The sequence below is a fragment of the Coloeus monedula genome (genome assembly GCF_965178545.1).
Source record: "Coloeus monedula genome assembly, chromosome: 11".
NCBI lineage: Eukaryota > Metazoa > Chordata > Aves > Passeriformes > Corvidae > Coloeus > Coloeus monedula.
This window is the reverse complement of record NC_138791.1, coordinates 407,706-421,092: the sequence shown is the minus strand read 5'-3', so window position 1 is coordinate 421,092 and position 13,387 is coordinate 407,706. Positions and strand designations below refer to the sequence as shown.

Sequence of the window (13,387 nt, the reverse complement as noted above, 5' to 3'; positions counted from 1 at the left end):
GTTCAGAGACACCAGATGCTGTCCCAGCTGTCACCGACTGATGGTCCCAAGGCTGCACAAACACCCTGCACATCTGGGAGGCTGACAGGTGAAATGGCAGCTCATTGGATTAATCACAGGAGATAATTTCATGCAATTGTGAAGATGACCCTCTAAAGAAAAATAAGGGATGTGAGAAAAGGATAAAGGCATATACCCTATGGCAGTGCAGAAGCTGTTAAGAGCAGAACCATGTCCTTGTAACTTTAAGAAGGGGTGGCAGAAGACAGGAAAGAGCAGGAATGAGAAGGAAAAAAGTCATTTAAACAATTTTTTAAAAGCCTACTTGGAAGTTTCTGTGAAGTAGCATCCATTTTACTAATAAAGCCTTCCTGAAAAGGCAGTGAGGGGGATGAGGCACTGACACAGGTTGCTGAGAGAAGCTGTGGGTGCCCCATCCTTAGACATGTTCAAGGACAGGTTGGATGGAGCTTGGGGCAACCTGGTGCAGTGGAAATTGTCTGATCCCATGGCAGGGGATTGAAATGAAATGGTCTTTAAGTTCCTTTATAAGCCAAACCCTTCTGTGATTCTAAAATTGTCAAAGGCAGGCAGGAAGGGGCTGATGAAGCACCCTGTAACCCTTCCCTAACCTGTAACAAAGCCAGACCAGCATCAGCCACACCCACCACCCACAGAGAATGTGGGGTTCAGCAGCAACACTGGATTCAATTTGCAGGTCCCAAGTCAGTAAAGTGTGTATTTTCTGTGGTGTCCTGCTTGGACAAAGCCAACTGCCCCAGGCACAGACCTCCCCATTTCAGTTGCTCTCCATCAACAGCTCCATGCTGAGAGATGCCCTCCCACCATGGACTACAACCCCTAGCAGTGTTTGTTATAAATGGGGTTGTTAGCCAGCAACATCACAAATAAAAGAAAAAGTCCAGATAGTATTTGTGTGGCTAAAATCAAATACCCAGTCCCCTCGTTGTGGCAGTTGCTTTTGAATACTCAGGCTTCATCATACCAAGTGTCTCATTTCACACAGAAAAGCCTTAAAACAAAGCTATGGAGCAAAACTTCCTTTGAAGCCCACAGGTGAATAAACCTGAGCTTATCTCCTTCCTTCAAACTACCTGGGAGATAACTAGAAAAAAGGATATCCACACTTCAGTAAATGAAGCTGTATTTAATGCCTGTGTGTTACTTAGAGGAAGAATTGCTGTTTCTAATAGCTTGGTAGCTTTAGTGGTTAAAAACTTGCCATGTTAGATTCATCTAAGTGAACAGATACACACACATCTTAATCACACACGTTTTAAGCATTAACTGTTTCTCGTGGTAAGGGATGTCAGCCTCTCATCAAAGCCCTCCCTGTCAGCAGCCCCTGTGGGGATGTCGTGTACTTATTGCACGGCAGGAGAATGGGCTCTGGCAGAGTGGGTCACAAGTGGGGACAGAAATTCAAGCAGTCAAGTCCCAAAAAGCACCAATTATTCCATTGAGTTAAAAAGACATTTCACTTCCCTCTCCCAACCACAGTTATTTGCTACAAGTTTCTTCCTTCTATACTTGGAAAAGAAGGCTTGATCCTCTTCCACAGAGAGGGGTTCAGAGAGCTGTCTACAGCCCAGAGGAAGCCACAGCGTGCCTCCATAGCATCTTGTATCACGTGGGAATCCATCCAGCTGGCTTAATTTAACATGAGACTGTAAAAAATAAGGCATAAAATTGATCTGGGTCCAAATGCACTCTCCTGAAGGCACTTGGGGCTCTGACAGCCAGTCCTGCAGCTGCCAGCACGCTGAAGGCTCTGTGCCTTTCCTCAAGGTGAGGTGCCTGCGACAGCTCCAGCCTCCAGCACACGTCTCAGCCTCGGTATGTGCCCCCTGTGTGCAAACACAGCTGGGACCCAGAAATTAACTCTGCAGCCATTCCTCAAATTGCACACCTATCCCATAGAGAAAGCCGAGTGGTGGCACCTACTCTTCTCTTATACCTGGAAGAGGTCCTGCCCATCTCCCCTGCCACAACACCCAAACGTCGGCTAAAGAACTTACACCAAGAGGGGAGATTCATTCCCAGCTCCTCTCACATGTGCAAGGGTCACTGAAGCCTTTACCAAACCCCCTAAACTACCACCCTGGCAGCAAAGGAAAGAATGAGGAGCACACCTCCTGCAACTTCATGCTTTCAAGACAGAAGATTCTTCCGTTCTTAGGAAAGGGTATCCCAGGAGGAAATGCTGGAGCTGCTGGACAGACAGCAGTGTTTCACCACAGGTCTGACCTCTCCTGAAGGCAGTTCACACGTCCAAAGACAGGGGCAACCAGCTATTGGATGGAGCCTTCCCCCCAACATCTGCTCCCTCAGGCCCCTGCTCACCTTCTTAGGATCCTGCCCTGGATGCCCACATTTATCTCCAACTGCCTGATGTGGGTCCAAGTCTTAAATGGAGACTCCAAAGTGAGTTTTCTATTTAAAGACCAAGCAATCACTGCTACTTGACACCCATGGGGCTCTGAGATCCCAGCAGACTAAAAGAATTTATAGTTCAAACTTGCTTTCTGTGACTTTTGTCCCGTTCAGGAGTCTGCCATACATCCAGGGATGAGCAGATTATCAGCAGAAGCTTTCCTCTCATTGTTTCTAAAGGAAAGTTACACAAAAATCCTCATTTGTTTCCTGGAATGGTACTACATGAGCTTCAACAGGGCCCTTACAATACAAACAACTCCCAAATATTGCTTTATGTTCCCTCTTCACTCACTCCCCTCTGCCTGTGTTGGATGTTCCTGGAGATCACAGGCTCCAGTTAGGCTGAACTGCCACAATGATTTTTACATTCATTAAGGTCAGTGAAAGATGTTACACAAGGTATCACAACTCATGCAAGGAAAAAAAAATGTTAGAAGCCTGGAGGGCAGTGGGACTGCTGCTGCATCCCCAGAACAACACAATCCAAGAAGCAGCATCACAGATAGGATGTGAACAGCCATTCTAGGTCACTCTTCCCAACTCATTTTGCCCTGTATCCTGTGACTTAAAACACGTGGTTTTGTATTTTTCTATTAATTTTCTATATGCACAAACAGCATCAAGTACATGCAGATCCATCCGTGTCAGTCACAACTGTGCTGTTTGCCACAAGATATGAGACAGGGCTTGGAGCACCCTGGGCTTGTAGAAGATGTCACAACCATGGCAGGAGGTTGGAACAAGATGAGCTTTAAGGTCCTTTCCAACCCAAACCATGCTGGGATTCTATATCCTCATCCTGCACTAGCAATCAAAGGCAATATAAGTGTTATCATAATTGAGATAAAAGCAAGTCCATTTCATTTGTGTAACACTCGCTTTATTATCTACAACAGCTCTCCAAACACACAGTGATACGAAAGAGAAACAAAACAAGTTCAGATGCACACAACCATGCCTGTTTTCCTTAATTAATCAGCAAAGCCTGAAACAAAACAAACCTATTTTGATAATATCTGGCTCTTGTAAAACTGATTCCAGTGTTTCAGCAGAGTGCTGCACAGGCCTGCAGCAATGAGCTACATCCACTGGAAACTTTGTGATTTCCCCCCCCACTCTCCCCAGGGTTCTATTTGAACAGCAGGATTGAGTCTGCTCAGTCAAGCACCACAGCTGTTCCAGCTCCAGCCAGCACAATGGGGCACCTGAAATGCTCCTCTAACTGAGACAATCCAGCATCAGGACAGGCAACGTGAAAAAGCTGCTTATTGTATAAAAATCTGGAATAAACACCGTAATTTTAATCCTTCGAGCACGCGCTGGTGAGAGAAAGGAACATCCACTTCAGAAGCAGACAGAGGCAATGCCTGGTTTATGCTGCTTCTGTAAAATCAATACTCAGTTCTCAATACATGAGGTGACCAACTGTTGTCTGTTCTTTTTAATAAATCCTCTTTATAGAATATAGACAAAATTTTATTATTCAGCTAAAGAAAAAAACCCTTCCTCCATCTGTTTAGTCTGACTGGGTTTCAGGCAGTTTTAAGCATTTGAGATACACTGACACTACCTTTGGACAAGCCCTGTTAATTCAGGAATACAGAACATCACATTACCACGCTCAGTTCAGAACCACGGTTTATCAAGGCTCACACTTTGCTCAAAGTTAATGGAAAATACCTGACAGTTCCCCAAATCCACATAAATACATAAATTAAAAACAAAAAAATCCCCAAACAAACAATAAGGCAGCCATCATCCAGACAGATTTACATTCAAAATCTCTGAATTATGATGAAACAAAAGGCCTTTAAAATAGAGATGGACTATATCAGGACTTTCAGAATCTGAAAAAGATTTATTAATAGTTTTAGTAACCAGCTACTGTACAGCCTCCTCCCCCAAAAAAGCATTACAAAACAGGACTGGTGTGTAACAAAAACATGCTCATTTCCTTCTAGGTGTTCATTTTTCTAGAAAAAATATGAATCAAAGACATTAAGTTTACTTATCTAACCAAAAACTACATTAAAACTCGCATTAACTTTAGTAAGGTGGTGCTGAGATTCATCACAGGATCAAATACCATTCCAAGAGCATTTAATTTTCCTTCAAAAAGGTCAAGAATGAAGATCAGATTGAATTCACATAAAATGGCCAAGTTAGAACTCCCCTAGTGTTACTTGACCCTGCCTTCTCCTATCTGTTTTCCTCAGAGTTCATGAATAAGTGGTTTGTAGCCTTCTGTAGCAAACAACTGAGGAACAGATGGTATTAAGTCTTCAGTGACTCCTTCCTTGACAGTTTAAACCAGAAGGACATTCCCAGAATGTGGCCTTTCATTTTGCCCACTACCCCCACTGCATCACACAGCCATATTACTGTACTAACACTATACAACCAATTATTTTCCAGAGGGTGTAATTTCTTTTTTTTTTTTTAAAGCATTTTGGGGATGATGACGAACTGAAAGAACAGGTAATACCATTCAAGACCAAGATGGAGCATCTCCCAAAAAATAAAACTCAATATATATTGAGTACAGGTATGAGTTTACTTATATTTCTTTAAGGGATTGAGTAGAAGAGACATCACCACCCCACACTACCTGCATGTCACATAAGAGTCACTCCTGAAAGTTTTCAGGGCACATTTATTACCAGCTGATTTAAAACTCAGTCTAGGTTCACCAATCCCTACAGACAACTAACTGGGAAATAAGATGCTTCCTAAGGCTTAGAGGTGTTCAGTGGCATGTGACAACTTGTATCCACAACACAGGTGATAGCAGGGGACAGGAAGAACAAGCAGGACTTGTGATCCACTCCTTGTCCCAAACTCGAAGTGTCTTTTACAGGCCATGGGCATTTGCATGTCAAAAGAACCACTAAGAAGCTATGCAGCTAATTCTGAATGGACTAAATTCCTAACTAGCAGAGTTTGGGTAAGCATAATGCCAGAAGCAGATACAGACCCGATTCCTTTGGAGGACAATAAGATTTTGATCAGGGATATGGGAAGTTCCTATGGTTTGAAGATTAGTCACATAAAAGGGGCTCTATTTTGTGGTTTATGTGGAAACTGGATTTAGAAGGATCTACAGGTACTCTTGTACTGGTGCAGACTCCAGGCAGTGCTGCGAAGAACGCGGCTGTGAACCCCTCCTGCAGGAAGGCTGACCTCTGCTTCCGAGGAGGCAGGAGGGCAGCAGGAAGCAGGGAGCTGGTTCCCTCCTTTCAGAGCTACATAGGAATAGCAAGGTACTGGATTGAAGGTTGTTTCCAGTCGATTTCTCAACCCCACAAGGAAAATCCTAGGCTGCTCTTCTTGGCCAAGGTCAGTTTCAGGCACACCAAAATCAACACTGGGATAGCACCCATGCTGTCCACCAGTGTCACTTCAGGGAAAAGATACATTTCCAAACACAACTTCAATATCACATATATAAACTTAAACATGAAGAAAAACAGTCCTGCTTCCACATGACCCTTCTGGATATTCTCCAGCTGCTGTTTGCAAGCCCCTCCTGTTGCAGTGCAATGAAGATGTCTCTTCCAGCAGGAGCACCAAGTGTCACACATCTCGCGTGACACACCTTTGGCTGCCCTTTCCTCACACCTACGGCCTGTCCAAGGATCACAACACATCAGCACTTAGCTTATATTTATGTCTTCTGGCCAGCAGACCTAGCCCAGAGCTTAATGCACACACAGGTAAGTGTCCTGCTGCTGGCCATCAACAGCCATACAATGGCAAATCTAAAACCCAAACTTCTCAGCACCCGAACCCACAGGAACCACTGCAGTAGGCTCCTGAGGCAGGAGAGACTTAGCCCTACCTCCTCTCCTCAACAATGCCTTCGTACCCAATCCTTACAGCAGGGCTTCTACCTTCCACCTACCCTTCCAGAAGGCACTTTCTCAAACCCCTGCAGCATCTCTAATCATTCAGACTATCAAAACACATTAACTCCAGTAGCCAACATCTTTTAGCACATCATTACCATTGCCTCTGAACTTTTAAACCTGTGGTACACCCTAACCACAAAACAATACCGTCAGTGCAAACCTTACTCACGTCAGGCTGCATATCAATTGCAAGGGTCACCACGGTGACCGCTTGCAACATCAACTTTTTCCACCCCCCATCAGCTGTGGATATGAGATGACCAAAGGGACCAGAAATATCCTTTACACCGAGTTTTGATTTGAAGTCATTTCTGCTTATGGCAACTGGATCCACACATTTAGTATGAAGAGTTTCCCCAGAATTAAAAGAGCACACGACCAACCTTTAGGCACAATGTGCTCGAAAGCAAAAGAAAGAAGTTTTGTGTGATTCACAAGTAGAATGTGAAGCCTGACCCAGCTCTACTTCATTTACTGAATTTGAGAAGCCATCTATTAATAGTTCACTACCATATCCCTGCCCTGCTTCTCCATGCCAGGGCAACAGCTCTGCTAACAAACACCAGTGATACAGGCACACACTTGCATACTGACACTGTAAAGCACAGCTAAACTAATTGTTTCAATTTAAACAGACGACACCTTCACAAGAATTAACTGGAAACAGACAAAATTGGTCTTGGAATTTACTTACTGTGAGCAGACAGCAATACCAGATTCAAGCTTTCAGGTACAATCTCTCTCTCCTTTCTTCTCCCAGATTTTCTAAATTATTCTGTTCATTTACACTACAAAGTTTACCTGGCCAATAAATTACCAGCACAGATAGTAACCTGCTACTATTTCAACATCAGATGAATGCTGCCAGCCAGCAAGGACACTAAAAGCCAAACTACCACACCTGTGGAAATCCTGGAGTTACTACCCTTTTCAGGAAGAACCACCCTGGAATTTCGATACAGGGGCATAAGACATCTTCCCTCTTCCACATTATTTCAGCCAGCAGTGACTTGCCAGCTAAAGCAAAGCAAACTTGCTTTAACACTGTCCATTACACTGGCTCCCACTTGTAAGCATGCAAACATAGCTGCTTACATCAAAACATCTGAGCTAAAGTCCTCGATGTCTCTTACTATTGCACATCTTCTAAATGAACATAAGAATGAAAACACTGCTTAAAATGTTAAGAAAATAGTTATATAGGGATCATAGCATGCTCTCATAGCACACTTGGAAATAAATAGCTTTTCCTCCCTTCCCCGCTCAAACTTTAAATCTTGCTTCAAGGAAAGGTTATTGGCCTTAGAAACAAGTATAGGCAAGTTCACTCAGGTTCAGCATTAATTATTTTAAATGTCCCTTTTATTCACCTTGCATCAAAACCAAGTCTAATTTCATCTTTTACTTTTAGACCATTCATGCCATATGAAAATTGAGCAGCAAGTCTGTGTGAGCTTCTCGTGTAGAGGGACAAAAACTGAGATCAAGAAAATTCATTTGATTCATATGCAGTATTAATATGGGAAGAGATAATTTAAGATATGTCCAGAAACACATCCACATTTGAACTTCACTGAAAATTAAGATCCATGCCCTCCAAAAACCTGAAGCTCCCAAATAACTGAGTCACTTCAAATATACTGTGTAATATACAGTGTAATTCCACATTTTTTCCTTTGGTTCAAGCAGTTTGAAGAGATTGGTAGTGACATTAAAGCAGAAAAGTGCTATGAAACCATGAACTAAAACACTTATTTTAAAGATATTTAAGTTTTTCCCGACATAACTATAGCAGAACTACCAGAAGCCCACAGCAAATCTGTGAGTGTGGGAAGCAGAACACTGCCACTAGGGCAGCATGGCTATTCCTGGCTGTTTTACCAGTGCAGACACACGGTTTGGTGGCCATTGGAAAATGCTGTCAGAACTACTCTAATACCCAGGATTTCTCACTTCAGCTATCTGGGTGTGGAAGGAGAACTGACCTCTGCTCATCCTTTGCTCTTACACAGCTACCCAAATACCTCCAACATCCAACATCTTGATGCATCTTGGGACTGAGCCCAGTTCAGGACTCCCACACATTCTCAGAGCACGGAGCACCTGGGCACCAAATGTCCTGCCTCCATCTAAGCACCCTTATGCACTGGAGAAAGCCTGGCTTCCCTGGGGTGATCACCAGGCATTTCCCACCTTCCTGCAACAACAGGATAAGACAGCCCAACCTTTCCCCATTTCTTAACAAAAAAAATTAAAATTAAATACAGTGTCAGTATTCACAGTCAAAGCAAGAACCACAAAGCACAATGAGGCCCCTGCATTTCATAGTACCATAGTACTCTTTGCAGAGTCCCTATATATCCCCAAAGGGAAACATGATGGGCATTCTGAAACCATTCATCTAACTAAAAGGAGTATTTGGCTTGTAAGCAGGGGAGTGGCAAAGCCTGTATTCCTTATTCATGACCCAACATTTTACTTAGGAGTGCAACACTTCAATAGTGTTTTGCCAAAGCCTCACCACACAGCGATTGTATGCCATCAATTAATATTAATTACAGCTGCTGAAAACCTTGGAACGCAAACCCTTCCAAAACTGCAAGGGCACACTAATCCTGCTCTGGCACTTCAGCTTCACGAAGGAACAATAGCCTTATTTTCTAGCTAGAATTCAGCCATAGCTTTCACCTCTTCAGACAGGTCTAAAGCCCAGATCATTTGGTTAGCGCTTGGATCCTGCCCTAATCAGAGCCATGATTTCAGTTCTGAACCCTAAAGCCGTCTTTTCAATGAAATAAAGCCGCTGAACAAGAATGGCTCGCGAGGCCTTTGTACAGATGGACAAAGACAGACACACAGGCAACAGCACAACCGGGCTGAAAAAACGCTGAGCCAGGGCAGAGGATTAATGCCTGCATGGAACCTCAACGCTGCTCGCTTTAACTTCCCCGCTCCAACTGTAACAAGCACAAGCGCATCTCCAGAAGAAAAAACTACAGGTTGCAGCAATTTTTCCACAAAAAGGCTCTGGGCTGGGTTCTGATGGTGTGAGGCTGCAGAGGAAGGCATTTTGTCTCCAGCAGCATAGTGATATGATGGCTTCCACTCAGTCTTCTGCTACCTATAGGGAACTTCAAATTTGTGCGGAGAAAGACAAATAGGGGCAGATCTAACTGGCACAGCTCACAAAAAAAAAAAAAAAGCCATTAATAAAGTGATTTACTTGAAAGCACCCTCTGAATGTTTTCCCTAAAATTCCCCAGCTGAACCGAGAGAGTATTTTACAAGTCAAACTGGAGACAACACAGCCATTCACACCTTCTCCCATCGCCTCCTCCATGCAAATCCAGCCCAGAGGCACAGGCTTTAATCCTGTAGTCGTTAAAGGCTTTTGTCATTCAATGAGGCTTTCCCAATCCAGACCAAAGTATTGGTTTCCAGAGTCACATACCATCTCACATTACCTCTGGTCTGCATACAGCGGAGTTTAAGGAGACCCAGCAGCCCCTGCCTCCTAGGGATTCACACCAATTTCTCTAAAGCAGCCAAACAATAGTTTTCCTTCCACGATTAGAGGCCTAAAGCAAATCCTTTATTAAATTGAAAATACCTAGCAATAAGATCTGATTTGGGCTGATGCACATATAGTGAAAACTAATGGGAATTCGAGCATTATACAGATTTCTTCACATGCAGTCAGTTCAAGAATTCCTAAGCAAGTGTAATTAAGAACAAGAAGGCCATTCACCAGGTAAGAAAGCTTTCACACTGCAGTTTTGCCTTCCCAGTCTCTTCCTTAGGTGTACATGACCCAGAGCCTAGCACTTCCATGCCGCGTCTGCAATACATTTGGCAGTCTTTGGTCATTAAAGATGTTCTATTACAGAAAATATGTGGAAAATACATCTATGTCAATCCCCCTGCTAGAGCACTCTGTGAAAACCTGGCATCGTGCTGAATTCTGGGTCTGTGCGATGGCTCTGCAGTGATGGAGCTGGCCTGACAGGAGCAGCATCAGCCTTTTCCTTCGGACAACCTGCCTTCCAACAGCATCCCAGTCACCATCCCTCATGGATTTCAGTCTGCTGAAGTAGAAGCCTTACATATTCAGGATTCAGTTCCCAGCAAACCCAGACAAAGCCCAGGCCTGCCCCCAGGCTTCCCTCCAGCAGCCCTCTTTTAAATCCCCTTGGCAATCCCCCAGGCTCCCCCATTTCCCCACAAACCCTCCAAGACCTCCCGGGCTGGAGGAGAGAGGGGTTCAGCCCCTCACCACCAGCCCACCACACCTTGCCTGGCTGCTGTGTCTCCCATTCTGCATCCCTGTCCCATAAAAGCCAGGGAATGCATGACTATGAAGAGAGAAGTGTTCCCCATAATTCTTATTAAGGGAGCAGTGCTGCAGTGAATTATGATTATGTTGTGTAATGAAATCATCAGCAAATAAAGATGTGACTGCACATCCATCCACAGCTATCCCAGGCAGCCAGGAGTAATTTACAAAAAGATTAGGCCAACATTAAAATATAAACAAAAACCCAGGAGCTCAGTCTTACAATAACACGTTATTTCCATGTCAGTTTCAAATACTCTTGCAGGCCATAAAGCTCAGCCACCCAGCGGGAGTTTAAAGACCCCAAATTATAATGAAGGGTTAAACTTCGTTTCACCTAAGTTACAGAGTAGCTCACGCTGAAAATAAAAAAATGTTTTTACTAGGTTTTTCTCTTAGGTCTCATTCCAATGGATGCCAACGAAAGTGAGGTAACAGACACTATAAGCAAAAGAAAAATTAAGCATGTACTACTATGATTTTTACTAAAGGCTACAAAACCCACCAAGAACAGGGTAACAAGGAAAGACAGCATCTAAGCCTTCATTCTCTTTACATATTACTGGATGGCTTCAACTATTACTGGATGATATTACTTCATTCTCAACATCTAGAACTTTAATGTAAAAATCTGCCTTTTTAAAAGGTATTTGGACAGCTAGGTCTTTGACCTAACCAAAGCACTGCACACACGATGCCTTAAAAAAGGCAAGCACTGGGGCGTATTGGGAGGTTTGATTCACCAGGACAGTGACAATTCCATGGCAGGGGAGAAGGAAGGTCGGGGGGGAGCAGCTCCTCAGCCTTTATGAGGCCATAACACAAAAGGAAATTTTGCTCCTGCAAACGCACTCGAAATCATTGGCGGTCGGTGTCACTTTGACCCAGAGCTGCTGCCTCGAGAAGGGGCTGGGGCCGGGGCCAAGGAGCCCCGCTCCGCCCTTTCCCACGGCCGCGGGAGCCACGCGTGACCTTCGCTGCGCCAGGCGGGTCCTGCGCGGCATCCGCGGCTGGAGCAGCGCCGGGCCGAGGGGGTTAAGCGTGGGAGGAGTGTACATAAGGTGGTGGATCCGGAGCCAATGGGGATATTGCGCTATAGTTAGACACTGGATCCTAAGCGATGGTGACCATAAAGGCTGTTCAGGGCTGAGCTGCTCTGGATGACACCGGCACGGTGCCTTTAGTTCCCGGCTCATAAGGCGGAAAAAAAAAAAAAAAAAAGCACAGGAGGGTCAGCTGGGCTTACCTGCAGTTCACACCACGCGACTTCCACCCACGTCTCCGTGTCCAGACCCTTGTAGACCGTTTTGAAGGATCCCCGCCCGAGTTCAATATCAAACTTTAGGAATCTGCCATCCGGCGAGGTGGCAACCGCTTTCATATCAGCCTCCTCCTCGGGCTCCTCTTTCTTAGCCTTGCCCTGGTCCTTGGCAGCATCCTGCGCCTCTCTCCGCTCCGCGTCCTTGCCTGGCTCCTTCTGCTCCTCGGCGCCCGCAGCGCTGCCCGAGGCCGGCGTTGCCCGCGGCTCCCCGGAGCACTCGGCCTCCCGGCCCGCCGCCTCCACCGACCCCTGCCCCGCCTTCGCCCGCTCCGCGATTATCCTCCTGGTTTTGGGGAGCAGGATGATTCTCCGCTGGTGCTCCGCCTCGGGCAGGTCGAAGGCGGGCTCCTCCTGGTCCGAGTCCACCACGCTCCTTCGCAGGAACCGCTGATGGACCAGCTTGGGGTCCCTGGAGCCGGGGCCGCGGGGCGGCGGCGCGGGGGCCCCGGGGGCTCCCGGCGCTGCAGCAGCGTCCGTGGCCGTGGCCGCCCCGCTCCCCCCGCCGCCGGGCCCATCCATGTTCACGCCAGTCTCCGCAGCCGGGGGAGCGCCGGGCTCGGCAGTCGCTGGAACCCCGGCACGGCCGCCGCCTCCGCCCCGCCGAGGTGCCGCTCTGGCATCGCCCCCAGTTTCCATCCGGTCCGAGGTGTCAGCGCCCGCCGCCGCCCCGGCCCGGGGGAGTCACCGCGAGCCGCGCCCGCGCCGCCACCTGCGCGGGGCAGAGCGCAGCCCTGAAGCGCCGCCACGGCCCGGCCCGGCCCCCAGGCACCTCCCCCGGCCCCGGGGCTCCGACGAGCCGGGCCCCCGGGCCGGGCCCCGGCCGCTCAGACCGGGCTCCCTCCCTGTCCCCGGCAGGGGCGCGGCCGAGAGCGCCGGACGGCCGGTGCAGCCCCGGGCTGCGGCGCGCGGCGGGGCCGCCTCACCTGCGGCGGGCCCGCGCACAAAGGCGCGGCGGGGCCGTTACTTACGTGCGGAGCCGGCGGCTGCCGCGCTCAGCGCCATGCGCGGGGGAAGGCGTGTGGCGGAGGAGGGGCGGCTCCGCCGAGCGTGCGCCTGCCCGGGTGCGCGGCGGGGCCGGGGGAGCCGTTGTCGGTGCGGGGCTCCGCGGCTCGGCTCCGCCCGCCCCTGCGCCGCAGCCCGCCCCCGCCGCAGCGCCGGCCCGGCCGCGCCTCCCGCTCCGCACCCGGCGGCTCCGCGCCCCTGCCCGCGGGCACCCTGCGGCAGCCCCGCCGCGCCCCCCGCCCGCAGCCCCCGCCCCGCCGCCGCCGCTTTTTTTGTCAATGGGAGCGCTCCCGGGCAGCGCCCATTTAAGGCACCGGCGCTCGGCGGCCGCCAATGAGGCTGCGGAGGGTGGGCGGCCGGCCCTCG

General features: G+C 47.9%; 1 protein-coding gene across 8 annotated transcripts in view; it reads right to left on the bottom strand.

Moving 5' to 3' along the window:
- WNK2 (WNK lysine deficient protein kinase 2) overlaps positions 1-13,169 on the bottom strand; it is a 103,334-nt gene extending 90,165 nt beyond the window's left edge. For all 8 annotated transcript variants that reach the window (XM_082288851.1, XM_082288845.1, XM_082288850.1 and 5 more), the window contains exons 1-2: positions 12,988-13,169; positions 11,945-12,728 (exon numbers count right to left, since the gene is read on the bottom strand). In XM_082288851.1, coding sequence (XP_082144977.1) covers positions 11,945-12,655 — 711 coding nt within the window. In that variant the 5' untranslated portion in view covers positions 12,656-12,728; positions 12,988-13,169. The remainder of the gene's footprint in view (positions 1-11,944; positions 12,729-12,987) is intronic.
- Positions 13,170-13,387: the final 218 nt, after the last annotated feature.